This window comes from Mirounga leonina, unplaced genomic scaffold, assembly GCF_011800145.1.
Source record: "Mirounga leonina isolate KUSES-001 unplaced genomic scaffold, KU_Mleo_1.0 Mir_173, whole genome shotgun sequence".
Taxonomy (NCBI): Eukaryota; Metazoa; Chordata; class Mammalia; order Carnivora; family Phocidae; genus Mirounga; species Mirounga leonina.
Window position 1 is genome coordinate 59,375,408 of NW_023270447.1, and position 15,267 is coordinate 59,390,674.

The 15,267-nt window shown below is 57.9% G+C and overlaps 3 protein-coding genes across 6 annotated transcripts; 1 reads left to right on the forward strand and 2 right to left on the reverse strand.

The window, feature by feature from the left end:
• Positions 1-1,603: 1,603 nt before the first annotated feature.
• Positions 1,604-6,715, reverse strand: BTBD19 (BTB domain containing 19). 4 transcript variants are annotated; one of them, XR_004681684.1, is made up of 9 exons: positions 4,818-5,864; positions 4,392-4,605; positions 4,240-4,293; positions 3,028-3,087; positions 2,860-2,928; positions 2,651-2,782; positions 2,403-2,528; positions 1,999-2,256; positions 1,604-1,788 (listed from the first exon to the last, which is right to left on the reverse strand). XR_004681684.1 is itself a non-coding variant. In XM_035018738.1 (8 exons), exons 1-8 carry the CDS (start codon positions 5,968-5,970, stop codon positions 2,122-2,124), a joined length of 876 nt encoding a protein of 291 aa, XP_034874629.1. In that variant the 5' UTR covers positions 5,971-6,715; the 3' UTR covers positions 1,604-2,121. The 4 variants fall into 4 exon arrangements, 2 of the variants coding, with proteins under 2 accessions (XP_034874629.1, XP_034874627.1); XR_004681683.1 differs by having other exon boundaries at positions 1,978-2,256; XM_035018738.1 differs by lacking the exon at positions 4,818-5,864 and adding an exon at positions 5,885-6,715 and having other exon boundaries at positions 1,604-2,256.
• A 299-nt stretch (positions 6,716-7,014) lies between these two features.
• On the forward strand, positions 7,015-9,002 carry TCTEX1D4 (Tctex1 domain containing 4). The gene is made up of 3 exons (XM_035018740.1): positions 7,015-7,208; positions 7,940-8,011; positions 8,332-9,002. Exon 3 carries the CDS (start codon positions 8,343-8,345, stop codon positions 9,000-9,002), a length of 660 nt encoding a protein of 219 aa, XP_034874631.1. The 5' UTR covers positions 7,015-7,208; positions 7,940-8,011; positions 8,332-8,342.
• A 13-nt stretch (positions 9,003-9,015) lies between these two features.
• Positions 9,016-14,467, reverse strand: PLK3 (polo like kinase 3). The gene is made up of 15 exons (XM_035018739.1): positions 13,607-14,467; positions 13,337-13,444; positions 13,132-13,248; positions 12,861-12,990; positions 12,692-12,779; positions 11,805-11,900; positions 11,517-11,715; positions 11,277-11,400; positions 11,001-11,092; positions 10,667-10,760; positions 10,447-10,530; positions 10,191-10,353; positions 9,934-10,063; positions 9,651-9,764; positions 9,016-9,541 (listed from the first exon to the last, which is right to left on the reverse strand). The coding sequence occupies exons 1-15, from the start codon at positions 13,970-13,972 to the stop codon at positions 9,350-9,352; spliced, it is 2,097 nt and encodes a 698-aa protein (XP_034874630.1). The 5' UTR covers positions 13,973-14,467; the 3' UTR covers positions 9,016-9,349.
• Positions 14,468-15,267: the final 800 nt, after the last annotated feature.

The following is a 15,267-nucleotide window of genomic DNA, read 5'->3' on the forward strand; positions in this document are numbered from 1 at the left end:
GTATAAAATCCCGGAGAAATAAGTTTTAACCTTATTTTCTTCTAATCGACTGTCCCTCGTTTTAGATTGATAGTGTCTTGTTTTATAGCTTTTTGGAATAAAATAGTATTTAAATAAGGAAATAAAGTCATCACTGAACATTTACAGAGCACTGATGTGACAGGGACTGGGGAACAAGAAATGAATAAGGCACCACTCTAGGCCCAGGGATCTTTCAGGGAGAATCAGATCCTCGGGAAGACAAAAGGTATACTGAATGAAAGGGTGGCATGGGGAGTCTTCAATAAATAAGAGAGTGAATGCACAGCCAGAGGATACTGCCTTCAGAACCAGTGATTTAATGCAAAGGTAGTAGCTGAGAGAAGAGTTACCACTAGTAATTCTGAGCATCCTGAGAGTGAACTAGTGTATTTTGTCCTGAGAGCAATGGGGATGTTGAGTGGCTTCATAAGGGGAGTAGGGCTGACATCTTAAGTCTGGCTGCTGTGTGGGAAATGGCAGGAAGAGGGGCATGGCAGGCACGGAGGCAGTGCGCTGGAGTGAAGGCAGGAAGACTATTAAGAGCTTGTTATGGGGCGCCTGGGTGGCTCAGTCGGTTAAACATCTGCCTTTGGCTCAGGTCATGGTCCCAGGGTCCTGGGATTGAGCCCCACATCGGGCTCCCTGCTCAGCCGGGGCCTGCTTCTCCCTCTCCTCCCCGCTTGTGCTCTCTCTCAATATCTCTGTCACTATCTCTCCCTCTCTCTCAAATAAACAAATAATAAGAAACTTAAAAAAAAAAAGAGAGAGAGCTTGTTACTTTCATTCTGAACACAGGACTGGGTGAACTAAAGCTAAGAGAACTGAACCAACTGGAAAGATCTCATAGGGGAAGAAAAATAACTTTCCCTCTACTCTCTGAGCTCTTGGCTGAAACCCTTGTAGTAAGAGACAGATTAACAAAAGAAAAACAAGTTTATTAACATGTATACCTCATGTGTACGTGGCAGATACCCAGGGAAAAAAGGAGTACCTCCCTGAGGCAGCCTAAAATACCTGCTGAAAAACCATCTTAAGCTAAAGAGGAAAGAAAAGTGTAGGGAGGACACTTATGGGGGAGCCACCAAGAAAAGCATAGTAAACAAGATAAGGTTTGTTAAACAGATTTCAGTGGGGTGCCTTCTCCACTAAAATCCTCCTGTGAGTTCATCATCCTTCTTTTCCTGGTACAGAGAATGAGACACCCTTACAAATGGAGATTTCCTTTTTAAATATAAATTTCCCTTCCAAAAGAGTAACTTCTACTGTTTCCAGAGCTTCCGCTGTTTCTCAAAATAGTCAGTTCAAAATAATCCTTAAAGAGGCATCTTTTGGGTTGGCACATTCTGCTACCCTTCAGTCTCTCAGAAGGTGGAAGCCACGGGAAGGAGATGTGAGAAAGAGGAATAAGGCAAGGCTGAGATGCAGGTTTCTGGCTTAAGACACCCACGTAGGGGCGCCTGGGTGGCTCAGTCCTTAGGCGTCTGCCTTCGGCTCAGGTCATGATCTCAGGGTCCTGGGATCGAGCCCCGCATCGGACTCCCTGCTCAGCCGGAGGCCTGCTTCTCCCTCTCCCACTCCCCCTGCCTGTGTTCCCTCTCTCCCTGTGTCTCTGTCAAATAAATAAATTTAAAAATTAAAAAAAAAAAAGACACCCACGTAGATGAGAAACACGATAGGGGCAGAACTTGGGAAAGATGAGAAGGCAGCTCAATTTTGAACGGAGTCTGAAGTGTCCAGCATTTGGAGAGAGATCTCCAAGACGTAGGTCTGGAATAAAGAGGGAGCTGAGCTGAAAACATGGGGGAGGGGGGGTTATAAAAGTAAACGCGACAGGCCCGCGTGGCAAGAGGCCCAGGAGTTAGTCAGGATGAGGGTGCAAAGGAAATCGCTTTGGGGCCCCGCCCCGCCAAGCCACACCCACTACCCCTCCTTCCCCTCCCTCCCAATCACACCCACAGGGCGGGGCGCAGAGCGGACCGGGGTTCTTCCAGCTCCAGGCTCGCAGGGCATGCTGGGGGCGACAGCCCCCTCTGAGCGCCAGGCATGTTGGGAGCTGTAGTTTGGGACAGGCCAGAATTCCTCGCAAATCGCGGCCTTTGGTCACTTAAAGGGCAGGTCCAGAAAGCAGTGATGCTCCCGGGGCAGGGTTCCCCTCCGGCGGCGGCACGGGGCGCCCCGGGCTGCATCCCCTCTCCGCAGAGCGTGGCACTTCCACGCCTCTACGATCTGCTCCACCTGCAGGGGAAGGCTGGTCACGGCGGAGTGCAGCAGTAGCCCGCCTCGCCCCTCAGACCCTGGGCCGCAACCCCCCACCCCCGCGCTTCTCCCTCCCCGCCCCCCGGCTGCTGAGTGGATCTGAGTTTGGTTCCCCGCGTCCGCACCGGGATGAGCGGCTCCTGCTGGTTCTGCTCTTCCAGGGCGCTCAGCTCCGCCGGGGCCAGTAAGGCCAGTCTCAGCTCCCGCACCACCGGGGCCGCCACCTCGGCCACAGGCCGCTCCAGCACGGCCTGCGAACGCCAGCCCTAAGCCCGGACAGGCGGGGTACCTGCCCCGCGACCCGCTTGCCAGGTTCCTGCGCCCAAGCCTCCTTCCGCACCCCCACCGCTGGGTCCCCGTAGACCCCGCTCACCGCGCCCACGCGCGCCCAGCTCCGGGCAGCCAGGACGAGCTCAGCCTCGTCCACACAGAGCTTGTCGCTGCGCAGCAGGGGCAGCAGCGCGGGCGCCGACAGCTCCAAGAAGCCGCGGGTCCGGAGCGCCTCCTGTGGGTCCACGAATGGGTCAGGGAGGAGCAGAATGATGTGTGAGGGTTTGGGAGTCTGAAGATGGGGAGCGATACCTGGCTGTGGGCCTCTATGAAGGCTATACAACGCTCCTGCAGCGGCCCCAGGCCAAAGGTCACGGCAACCTGGGAACAGAATGAAGGGTGTCAGGTTGGAGGCTGGAAGGCCATGTAGTGAGCCCTCCACACTGATGCCCTCCTACAAGCCTGTCCAGCAACACCCACCTGCAAGGCCTCACAAACCAGCTCCACATCCAGCACCTTCACCACAAACTCCAGGCACAGCTGGGAACAGAAATGAAAGTGGGTTGGGCCAAGGTGTCTCTGCTCCAAGACCCTAGCCCCACCCCAGAAGCAGGGAGCCACCCGGACAACTAAGCAGCCACAAGCCCATCGTGACCTCCCAGACCGGCGGAGGCAAGAAATCACCAGGGGCTGAGACGCGGCAAGCCGGAAGGGACTAGAGACTAGCAGTCTGCCTTGGGTCCAGCAGTCTACCTTCTAGCACATTCCCCGATAATCAGACTAGACAAAGCCATGTGAAAATCCACTCTCCCTTTCTCTGAGGACACTCATCTTCTTCCACTTGGACCCCTCCTGACTCAAAGATCCTTTCGTTTTAACCAGAAACATGAATTTCATCCATGACCTGTCCCTTTCACCCTCACATCCAAAAAAGTGCTGGGTCATGCCAGTTCCACTTCTCTCAAAGTCATGCACCTCCCTCTTGGGCTTCCACTGCTACTCATCCCTCCTGGACTGGGGAGCCTTTCTCATCTCTCCCAATCACTTCTCCCCTTAGCTCCAAATCCTCACTCCCTTACCTAAAACCTCCAATGAATCTCCATGTCCTCTGGGTAAAAAAAAGTCCAAATTCTCAAAGGTCCTACATGATCTAGCCCCTGGTACCCTCTCCAATCTCATCTGTCTCTCTCCTCCTCTCACACCCTTGGTCCAGCCACACTAAATGGCTCACTAGCTCCTTTTGTGCCTCAGTGACTAGAATGCCACCTTTCCATGCCCTCTCTGAGCAAACTCCTACCTGTTCTAACACAAATGTTTCCTCCTCCAAGAAGTCTTCCCTTCTTTTCTCCCTGATGGCAAGACCAGAGAGACCCTCTGTAGAGTCTCGGCACCATATACCTTCATCTATCACCCTTCTTATACCCCTGGTTAAGGGTTTTCATGTGTGTCTCTCTCTTTGAAGAGCAAGGATCAAGGCTGACTTATCCTGGCAACTACGGCATCAGCCCATATGCTCCCACAGCACACACATAGCATGCACATATCCTTCTGCACACAGGCCCACATAAACGCAGTCCATACCTCTGTGTTGGTACACGTGCCTCTCCAGGCCAGAGTGTGTGTGAGGCACGGGGTGAACTGAGCCCATAAGAGGGAAGAGAAATGAGACAGGGGCCTGCCATATAAACCCACCTCTCGCAGTTCCTCCAGCCCATACTCCACAGCCGCCGTCAGCACCTCCAGCACCTGCAGAGTGGGTGGTCGGGGGGAGTGGAAGAGAGTTTCTCCTGCCCCTCCCCGCCAGCCCCACCACCGCCACCCAGACGTCCGCCCAGAGGGCTCACAGAGCGGCGGCGCAGCCTGACACTGTTGGTGTACAGGAACTCCAGCACTGCCAGGAAGGCCTCCACTGGCACCGCGCTCAGCACCACGGGGCTAGGCATCCCGGGGCCCAGCTTTGGGCCCAGAAGTCGTTGGAAGAAGTTGCATCTACAGGCCAACAAGCACCGGTGGGCAAACACCTCCTGCCGTTCTTGACCGACCACAAAGCAAACGTCACTGTGGGAAAGGGGAGGACAGAACCAGGGAAGAAGAGGCCCGAGTCTTGGGTACAACCCTTAGGCTTTGCCTTTGTCCACTCTGAGCCTTCATTTCCTAATCTGTCATACAAGGGACAGGTCTTAGTCCTTCCAGCCGAAGGTCTGGGATACACATTCCTGGATTCTAGTCCCAGCTCCACCCTATGATGCCTCCGGCAAGTGACTTTATACCTTTGAATCTCAGGTTTCTCATCCATGAAATGGGATAGTAATCCCAAACCCTCAGGTCTTAGAGGAGGTGGCGATGCCTGATTGCTGAGGGGCACCAAGGCTGCAGCAAAATTGATCCTACCTACCCCTCTCCTCCCCAGCCTGAGTCTTGAGGTAAGGGAAGCTCTTCTTGGCTCCTCCTCCATAGACTGCAAACTCAGCCTTTTTCGGCCTCCTCTAGGCGGGAGGGGGTGCAGAACGCACTGGCTGCAGGCAGATAGGCAGTGATACATCATCATGAGACCAGACCACATTTTCCATCTTCATAATCACTTCCGGCCCCAGCCTCTGGGCCTCCCAACAGCATAGAGGGTAGCAGGCAGGAAATGAAGCTTGAGCTTCTGGAGCCTCCTAGTCCCAGGTCCAAGGCCAGGGGTTCCCCCTACTCACACCAGACTGCTAATCCCCAAAGCAGTAGGGTTATGGGAGTCACCAACCCTTGAGGAGTCTAGCTTTCAGGGAGTGGGGACTGAAAGCTACATTCTAGTTCTGACCAGCCCTGGCCCCATATTCTATCCCTGGTTTCAGACACCACTAGCATCCTGGGCAGTGAGCCCTAGGCAGCACCCTTGAACTACTTCCTGTCTGAGACTCTGGCTCACTCAATCCCTTGAGCTTTGTTCCTCTTGTGACTCCGCAGTTCCCAGAACAGGGCCATCTGCTCCTGTGCCTCCCAGGGAGGGACTCAAGTTATATCCCATCCCTCAGGATCCAGGGGGGCAAAGGGCTCTTCTCTGCCAGGAGCTCAAGAGCCAAAAAAGGAAGGCCTTTGCCTGAAGTCACACAGCTGCTCCGGGCTCCAGCTCCCACTGCCACCCCACCACCACCACCACCACCACCTCTGGCTCTCAGGACATCACGGACGATGAGTGACCTGTAGTCATTCTCCACACTTGACTTCCCCAGACTGAGTTCACCAGGGAGGAGGGTGGTCTTCCCCACCTCTTGTGTACCCAAGGCTTCCTCAGGGTGGTGGGGCCCAGCAAAGCCCGTTAGGGAAAACCCATAGACAGGGCCCGCCCCCTCACCTGTATTGGGGATTGTTGAGAAGGCTCCGGAGTGCCGTGGAAAAGGGTGCAGCCTCCCCGTGCACAACCAGTCCCGGGGGCTCCATGGGGGCGGGGCAGGGGAAGAAGCAGGTAGAATAGGAGGCCTGGTGTCTCTTGGTCTGTGGGAGGCGGTAGGTGGGAAGGAGCAGGAGGCCTGGCCAGGCCTGGCAGCTGGTGTGGAGACTAGAAAGGCCTGAGAGGGAGGGGCAGAAGCTTGGGAAGCCTGTTTGCTGGGAAGCTAAAGTTTAGGGATGGGGCAGGAGAGGCCCAGGTTCCTTAAGAAGGCATCAGAGGCCAGAGGCTGGGCTAGGGGTGGGGACTCAGGGAGGGGGCCGAGAGAGGCTGAGGGTGGAGCAGACTGGACTGGGGAGGAGAGGCTGACAGCGGATGAGGCCCCAGCTGGGAGCCTGCCCAGGCGGCAGTGGGTGGGAAGCCTGTGGGTTTCCACGGAAACCGGAGCCCGGCTGGAGAGGCCCCGCCCATCTCCCACAGGCCCAGGGAAAACTTTAGCCCTCAGGGGGGCCGGAAGCTGAGTGGAGGGTCTTAGGATCCAGGCCCCTGCCTGTCTTGGGTTCAGAGTTCAAACTCCCTGCCCCTCCTACCCCTCCCCCCACACGCACACAGGGTCAGGATCAGGTTAGCCAGGCCTGGGGAACCCCCCTCAACAGGGAAATTCCTCACCACCGTGGAGTTTTCAGGGCCCAGACTGGCTTGTCTGAGAGGGGACAATCCTGTCCCTTCCAGAGGGAGGTCAGGTGAGGTGGTGTCAGCTCTGACAAAGACGTCATGGCCTCTGGCATCCCTAAAATGCAACCCCGGTTAGGGGGCTGGCACTCTGGGCACTCAAGAGGTGTGGCCAGCTAGGGACAAGCCCCAGGGCACTTGGGTCAGCAGGGGTCAGGAGGCTGGGCTCTGGTTCACTGCCAAGTCCAGTCACCACTGTTGCACCACTGTTGCATCAGGTTGGCTCCCACCCGCAGGGCGGATGCCCCCCCCCCCCCCCCCCCCCCCCGCACACAGCCCCGAGCTGAGGAAGTCATCCAAGCCCCACCCCAGCTCTGCACAGGGAGCGGAAATATTTGTCCTTGTTGGGGCTGATGGGGAGACGATAGAGCCATGACGTCCTCCTTCCTGTGGGCCCAGATCCTGAGCCCTCAGCAGCCACCCAAGGTCTCCCCACGTCCCAGGCTTCTGCAACTTGCTCACAACTGAAGAGCCAGCCTTCACAGGGGAGAAATGGACAGCAGCTCAAGAGCCCCGGGAGCCCTTCTCCACATCTGCCCCCTCCGGAGTCCTTGCGGTGGTAGTATGCCCTGGGTTCTAGACCCCTGTTATCCCCTTTTCCCTGATGACTCAGGTACCCCCCACTCAGCACCTCCTCACAGTAGTAACACATCCAGGTTAAGCCAGAGCCAGGACTGGAAGGAGGGAACCAAACAGGAGTGACTGCCCAGTAACCCAGGGCAACTCCACAACACAGGGGGCCATTACCTTCCTGCCTGCCAGTCAGGCCAGCCAGGAGGACAAGGCTGTGGCTAGGAGAGAGTTGGGAAGCCAAAAGCTGCAGGTGACTCAGGTGCCCGTGGGAGTTTCGGAAGAGGGCATTCATCCCAGAGCTGATTCTGCAGGTAGGGCCAGAGGCCAAATTCAGAGGGCGGAAGGAGCTTCCCGAGTCACCTGCCTCCAGCCTCAGCCAGTTGTAGGGGCGATCTTTGTGTCAGCCTCCCTAGAAGCACATAGGGCTGGAAGACAGCTGGATTCAGGACCCACAGGGCTAAAAGGATCTGTGGGGTTGAAGGAGTTGGGTCTGTGTCTCCTGGTTAGGGGTTTGAGGCACCACAGTCTAGGCTGAGGCAAACCAAGGGCAGACTTATCTCCCCCTTCCGCTGGCAAAGTCTGGTGGAAGGGAGAATAGGAGGTGTACTTAGAGCTCACTTAGCTAACCTCCATGGTGCCCACGCGAACGTGAAGCTCAGGGGGGCAGGGGCCAACCCAAGATGATAGTCTGAGCAGCACCAATTATGTCCTTAACAGCCTTTAACGCTTGAAGCACCCAGGAATCCACGCAGCCCCAGACTATGTGATTCGCCTGTCCCCAGAACACAGGTAAGAAGGGGTTAGGGGCGGGCGCCTGGGTGGCTCAGTTGGTTAAGCAACTGCCTTCGGCTCAGGTCATGATCCTGGAGTCCCGGGATCGAGTCCCGCATCGGGCTCCCTGCTCGGCGGGGAGTCTGCTTCTCCCTCTGACCCTCCCCCTTCTCATGTGCTCTCTCTCTCATTCTCTCTCAAATAAATAAATAAAATCTTAAAAAAAAAAAAAAAAAAGAAGGGGTTAGGGGCTAAAAACCCTTATCACTGAGTGAAAGACTGGATGGGGTACAACGACGGCCAGTTTAGGCCATCCTGTCCAAGTGTGGGTCTCCCAGCTGGCAGGTCCATGGCTGGCAGGTCTGTGCCCCCCGGACGCCAGGAGGAGGACACTACCAAAGACCCCGGGCTCAAACGATCGCCGGTGAGGCCTCCAGGCCACCTGCCCAGTATTGATGAGGCGCGACTAGCAGGTCTGGGCCCGTCCTCCCGCCGTGGCTCTGTGCTGGGCCCAGCCTCGTCCTTCTCACGTCGCAACTCGCTGGCAGGACCAGGCGCAGGTCCGGGGGGTCGACGACCATCTCTGGGCCCAGTGCCTCCTCTGGGCTCAAGGGTTAGCTTCTCGGGGTTGCCCCCAGCCCCCCTGCGTTGGGTGGCGCCCTCCTACCGCACAGAGCCTGCGCCAGGGGAGCGCTGGGAGGCCGCGCGCGTACAGCAAGCCCTGGAGGCGGCGCTGGCTGCTCGCCTGTGCCACGCTTGCTACTCGGGAGCTGAGGCCGGGCCGCTGGCTCGCGAGCTGTGCGAGCTGCTGCGTGTGCGCCTGCGCGAACTCTGTCCCCCGCGCTACAAGCTCGTGTGCAACGTGGTGCTCGGGCCGCGCGTCGGCCAGGGCGTGCACGTGGGCAGCCGCGCACTCTGGGACACCGAGCGCGACGGGCTGGCCTCCGCCGCCTTCACCAACGCCTCCCTCTTCGCCGTGGCTATGGTCCACGGGCTCTACTGCGAGTGAGGACGCCTCCAAGTTCTGCAAAATGGTTTATTATCCCAGGAGGAGGCCCTCCCTGGGGCTCAATCCCAATAAATAAGTCTGCCAATAAATAAAAGTGGTCCATAAATAACGCCCCCTAGCTGGGGACTAAGGCTCAGGCTTTTCTTGGAGAGGGGGTAGGAGGCTGCTGGGACACACAGACTCCAACCCCAGTAAAGCTGGTCCCTGATTCCCTGGGGGATTCGGCCCAGAGCCCCCAGTGAGGCACCAAAGGGACAGGGAGGCCCACAAAGGCAAGGGCCAGAGCCTTACAGGCACAGGCCTCAGACCTGAGGCTTTAGGTCATGGCCTGCTCTGCAGGTTAGTGCCTAGGCTGGGCAGCGGTCCCGGAGCAGACGCAGAGCATAGCGGAGCCGCTGCCGCAGGGCCGGGGAACAGCCCAGCTGGCGCAGGTGGGAAGCAAGGTAAGTACAAGCACTGCGGTTGCGGGCCACGAAAGTCACAAGCAGGGGCTCCCAGCCACTGAGGATCAGCTTGGTGTGGTCTCCGTAGAAGTTTACCTGTGCACAGAAGGGTGGCACTGTTCAGGGCCTAGGCCCCAGATCCAGTTTCCTCCCCAGCACCATGGGTCTCCCAGACCTTCCCCCCAAGGCCAGGAGGGGTTCTCACCTGGACAGTGCCATCACTGAACAGCATGAGTAGGGCCTGATCCGTCTTGACCCACTGCAGCAGGAGTGGGGGGACAGGCACCTCCACCTCTTCCACACTGGGCAGATCTCCACCCTGGGGGCAGGAGCAGGTCACTTGTCTGGCATGAGTCACGCCCCTCCTCCTTGATGGCTCCCACAGAGGTTCAGCCTCTAGCTCTGAGCCCCCCACCCCTCCCGCCAAGGCGAAGATGAAGGGATTAGGATGTGTTCATCCTCCACGGGCCCCACTCCAGTGCGCACACCTTCATGAGATGCTGCTCCATGTAGGAGGCAAAATACCGGAGGACGCCCAGCTGAGGCTGCAGGGCCCGAGGCACAGCCCCCACAGAGAAGGCCACGTGCTTTGTGCTGGCGGGGCTGTAGTGCACAGTCCTGGAGGAGAGGAGACGAGAGGTCAGAGGGAGCCCGGCGCCGAAGCCCATTCCCTGGAGACCCCAGGCCCCCCCAGTGCAGGAGCACACACGTGCTGGGCACCAGGGCACTCCAGAACAGCACTTACTTTCTGTTGGCTGAAAGGGCCATGTGTGTGCCATTGTTGAAAAGCACAGCCACCCGGCGGCTGGACAGTTGATACCCAAAGCCAAATTTGTTGGAGTAGTCAACCCACTTGCTGACCCATACCAGAGGCTCCGGCTGTGCCAGGGGAGCTGGGTTCTGTTCCGCTGTCATGGAAGAGGAAGGAGTGAGGACCGGTTCCCCACCTTTCAGCCAAAGAACTCCCAACCACCATTCACCATATCGGACCCCACCCTTACCTGGGGGCATGAAGGCCAGGCAGTTTCTCAAAGCACAGAGGGCTGACTCCACCACTGTGGCCACAGTCAGACCTTCTTCAAACCCTGAAGGGAACAGGGCACCTGGAATTAGGCATTAGTTCGCCAGGACACAGGCCATGTCTCTCTGACACTCCTTCCCTCTGGTCCCTGGTCTTAGCCCCAACAACCTCTAGCACCTCTCATCCTCTTGGCTGCTCACCATCTCCGCTGCTCGCCAATGTCCCACGGGGTGAGCTGTCTTCAGGCACTGTCTCTACCAAGCTGAGGGGGGCAGGACCGGAAGCTGCTGGAGCCTGGACGGTTGGGGAGGGGAAGGGAGTGAGATAGGCCTCAAAATCCAAATCCTCGAGAGTCCATGGCCCAGCCTTGCCCTGGCAGCCGGGGCACCCCAGGTCAGCCCCGCCTGGCTAATGAGACACAGCCAATTAGGCCACCACGAGGCTAGATGCTTCACTAGCTTCTTTTATCCCAGGCTTCCTGCAGCAGCTAGGGTGAGAGTGAGTCAGGGCACACTACCCATGTGAGTCCCTCACCTCAGGCCTGGCATCTTGATGGCCAATGGACGTCCGAGTGAGGCCGTTCACCAAACAGGAGACCTCATCCCGCTCCTCAGGATGGTTTTTACCTGGGTTGGGGAAGATACAACCCTCATATCCTGCCCACCCCCATCCCCGGGCTTCAGGCAGGGATACAGATGGGCACATGCTCTCCCCAGGGGTTCAGAGGCATTCACACTCATGCCTCCACAATATAGGTACCAAGCCCCCCTGCCACGCTCTACCCTCCACACACTGACATTCCAGACTTACTTTTCTTCTTCCTGCCAAAGAGGCTCTTGGTAACTTTGACAAACAGGATCCTAGCTGGGTTATGGGGTATCAGGTCTGGGACTGTCACACAGCTGCTGACAGGGAGCCGGTCAGGGGTGTAGCCCTGAGGAGGGAAGTCAAGTGAGCAAAGAAGGGAGGCCCCAGGAGTCCTGTCACCTACCCCCACTGAATCCCCCGGGAACATGCAGAGTTGACTTAGATGTCTGGGGAGCCACAGACCTTGGTAAAGAAGTCATGGCGCAGGATCTGGTCAATTGAGGGGCGGTCTTGGGGCGAGGCTCGAAGGATGGCAGCCAGGAGCTGCCGGGCGGGCAGTGAGAGGCTGGCGGGCAGTGTGTAGTGAACCTGTTTGATGCAGCGATATGTCTCCTTCAAGTCAACTGTCTCAAAGGGGGGATTCCCGCACAGCAGTGTGTACCTGAAGGGCAGAGATGAGGGTGTCAGGAGTACAGCGGAAGGTACACCCCACCCGGGCCCCCACCAGTGTACGATGACCCTGGGGCTCACATGACACAGCCCAAGGACCACACGTCTGCCTCAGGGCCGTGGCCCTGTCTCTGCAGCACTTCTGGAGCCACGTAGTTGGGGGTGCCACAGATGGTTCTGAAAAGGGACAGGGAGGAAGAGAGAAGAAGGTTCAGACCCAGCCTGGCTAGCCCCCCCTTCCCTGCCCTCACTGTGAGTCCAGACAAAGCAGCTGCCTGTCACCAAAGGCAAGAGAACTCCTGCTTGTCCTGGGACAATGGATGCTGGGGATGGCAGCTGAGTCCCCGCCCACCCGCCTGGCCCAGCTGCTCAGCTGCTCGGCAGGACAGGGGAGGCCTTGACCCCCACCCCAGCCCCCTCCTCCAAGGTTAGCAGAGGGTCCATCATGGATCCTTTCCTCAGTCAGTCCCCCACTCCCGTCTGTCAGATACCCATACAGGCTGTCACGTCCTATGGTCTGTGCCACACACAAACCAACACCAGTTGTCCTATTCCCCCAAACACTCATCGGCCACACATGCTATCTGTTGTCACTCACACCCAGTCATCGTGGCCACAGCAGGGGCTTCTTACACAGGGTGTCATGTCCTGCCATTCCTACACACATGGTTTATGTCCCCTTCCCCCATCCACACATAGGATCAGGTCCAACATCTCCGAGAATCCTTACACCCCCATCTGTCTCAGGGACTCAAACACCAACAGGACCCTCAGCCTTTCCACCAGTCCCTGTAACTCCAGCTGCCACCTCCACCTTCCCCCCCTCCCACACAAACAACCCATCATCCCTTTCCTATCTATCACACACACACATCAGGCAGTCATCATGCCTCCCACATACATAACTCACTGTCACACACGTCATCGTGTCACACAGACCATGGCCACCCCTCTCCTCAAACACTCACTTCTTCCTATGTTCCGGGGGTTCCAACCGGGTTGCCAGCCCAAAGTCCCCCATCTTCAGTTCCATGTTCTCAGTGATAAAAAAATTCCCTGAATGGGGGCAGAGAGGTGTGTCAGAGTCCTTTCTCTCTGCCACCCCAACCCCCAATCCTGCTGGCCCAGGAGTCTCACCCAGCTTGAGGTCTCGATGCAGGATGCCCCGCTGGTGCAAGTACTTGAGTCCGGAAAGGATCTGGCGCAGGTAGTAACGCACCTCTGGCTCCAACAGAGTGTGCCGAGCCTTCCAGATGTGGGCCAGGGACTGCAGAGAGCCACCACTTCAGCCCCTGATCCACCCTCTCTGACCCTCCCTCCATCTGCGCTCACAGAGGAAGAGACAGGGCTCCAGCTTTGGGTCTTAAGGGCCCCTTTTCCCTCTCCCACTCTCACAGTCATCGCTCACCTTTCGGCTGCAGAGTTCCAGGAAAATGTATATGTTGTCAGCATCCTCAAAGTGGTGCGAGAAACGCACGATGTGGCGGTGCTGCAGGCCGCGGTGCAGCTCAATCTCGTTTAGGATCTGCAATGGGGGCGCGGGGTGGTCATCCCGCAAGGGCTCCCTCACCACTTTCCCCACCCCACCCCTGGTCCGCTGGGCCCGGGCCCACCTTCTCGCGCTGATGCGGCTTGGTGATGCGGCTCTGTGAGATGACTTTGACCGCGTAGGCGTTGCCGGTCTCCGTGTCAGTGGCCTCATAGCAGCGGGCAAAGCCCCCCTATGGGGAGGGGGCATCAGGCAGAGCGCTCCAGGACGGCCAAGTCTGGCCCGCAGACGTCCCCGCGCCTGGGGCAAGCGCCCCCGCCCCACCCGGCGCGGTCAAGGAGGTCAGCAGGGACCCCCCTCCTCCCCTCGCTAGCACCCCACCCCACCAGTTCACCTTGCCCAACAGGCGGCCTTTGAAGTAGGTGCGACCGCTGCGCGGGTCGGTGATAAGGCGCCCCGGGTCCGTGGCCGGTGGCCCAGCCAGCATCTCCAGCTCAGGTCCCGGCATGGCACTCCCAGGCGGCCCGGGCCCGGCAGGGGGCGCGGGCGGGGCGGCCGCACGCGGGAAGGGGCGCGGGGATAGGAAGCCGGCGGCGGGCTCCATGCAGGCGGTGCGTTGCAGCGCGGGCCCGGCTTGTTTCGGTTCCGCCCCGCCGGGAGAGCGCGTGGCGCTGCGGGGATCTGCTACGCTGCGCTCGCGCCCCAGGGAGCCCGGCGTTTTTATCAATGAACGCCTGTCTCCTCCCCCGCGTCTCGTCATTAAGAGCCCGCCCCCTTCCAGGCGGCGAGTCACCTAGAAGCCACGCCCCTCATCGGGCCTTACGACACCAAGAAGCTCCTCCTCCTACTCAACGCAAGTCCAGGCCCAGCCTCCCACCCACGCCTTAAAGAGAAAGCGTGCTGGTAGTCACCATGCGGGTGCGACCAGAACGTAGGGGTCAGCCGTTTCTCCGTACCCCTCTCCCTACGCCCTGGTGACCAAGAGTCCCGTTCATGGGGGTCTCTTTCTTTCCCCATCTTTCGGGGCTTTTTCTGAAGTCTGAGTGGAGCTGGGTATCAGGGGAGTCTCCCCAAGCAACTAGATAGACCAGCGATCCTGGCGGGAAGGGAGAGGCAGGGGCGGCGCTCGCTTTCGCCAGGTGGCGTCACCAACACTTCCTTTTAAGTGCGCGAGATCTTCCCCCTGGTCCCGTGCCCTCGGCCAGAGCCCCCGGGCCCAGCGTGTAACTACCCCCTTTAGGGCTTGGGAAGAATTGCACACTCCTGAGCCTGGCTTGGGACGGGCGGGGGCGGGTGGAGGGGGGGGAGGCTGCCACGCTGAGTTTTGGGGTCAGACAGACCAGCATTCAAGGTTTTTACCACGTGCCTCGTCGTATCCTCTGTTACCCTCCTCCACAACCTTGAGAGTTAGATCTCGGGTTCCGGCGGGATCCCCTATTCCCTTTCCCTGAAAACACCTACTGCTTGAGTCAGCGGTCAGAAGGCCAGAAAGTGAAGAATGGGAATTAGGATTTTCTCAAATCTAGTGCCAGACAGTTGGGCAGGTGGTCCTGGGGCCATGTGGACCGCTAGACCCCTAGTTCATGCCCACCCTTCCCAGGGCCAGGAACAGAGAGGTAGGGGTCTTAACCCCTCTGGAGTGTTTGTCCCAGTTATCACAGGCCTCTCCCCCTGGCCTTGTCCTCACCTCTCTGCCCTCACTCTATCCCATTCAATCAATTATTAAGCCAGTCAGGCCTCGAAGATCCGTTGAGAGTACCCGCTAAGTGCCAAGCACTGGCTGAACGAAGCTGCTAAAGGTTGCAGCCCTCATTTAGTCCACACTCTGCTCCTTGGAAACAGACAATAGGCAGGTATAGGAACAAGGTCATCGCAGGCTTTGGAAAAGTGCTATAAAGGAAGTCAACAGAAGAGTAACCAAAGTGCTTGCTTTAGAAAGAGTAGCCAGGAATCATGGAATACTACATCTAAAACTAATGATGTAATGTATGGGGATTAACATAAGAATAATAAATAAATAAATAAATAAATAAATAAATAAATAAATAAATAAAT

Excerpts from the sequence above, each read along its gene's own strand:
- BTBD19 (XM_035018736.1), bottom strand. The coding sequence starts at position 5,110 with ATGTGGTCTGGTCTCATGATGATGTATCACTGCCTATCTGCCTGCAGC. Across the intron at positions 4,294-4,391 it reads TCAGGCTGCGCCGCCGCTCT|GTGCTGGAGGTGCTGACGGC; the intron begins GTGAGCCCTCTG and ends CCCACTCTGCAG. Across the intron at positions 2,257-2,402 it reads AGCAGGAGCCGCTCATCCCG|GTGGAGCAGATCGTAGAGGC; the intron begins GTGCGGACGCGG and ends CTTCCCCTGCAG.
- TCTEX1D4 (XM_035018740.1), top strand. The coding sequence starts at position 8,343 with ATGGCTGGCAGGTCTGTGCCCCCCGGACGCCAGGAGGAGGACACTACC.
- PLK3 (XM_035018739.1), bottom strand. The coding sequence starts at position 13,972 with ATGACGAGACGCGGGGGAGGAGACAGGCGTTCATTGATAAAAACGCCG. Across the intron at positions 13,445-13,606 it reads AAGGCCGCCTGTTGGGCAAG|GGGGGCTTTGCCCGCTGCTA; the intron begins GTGAACTGGTGG and ends CCCTCCCCATAG. Across the intron at positions 10,354-10,446 it reads CCTGGCCTTCATGCCCCCAG|CGGAACAGAACCCAGCTCCC; the intron begins GTAAGGGTGGGG and ends CTTCCATGACAG.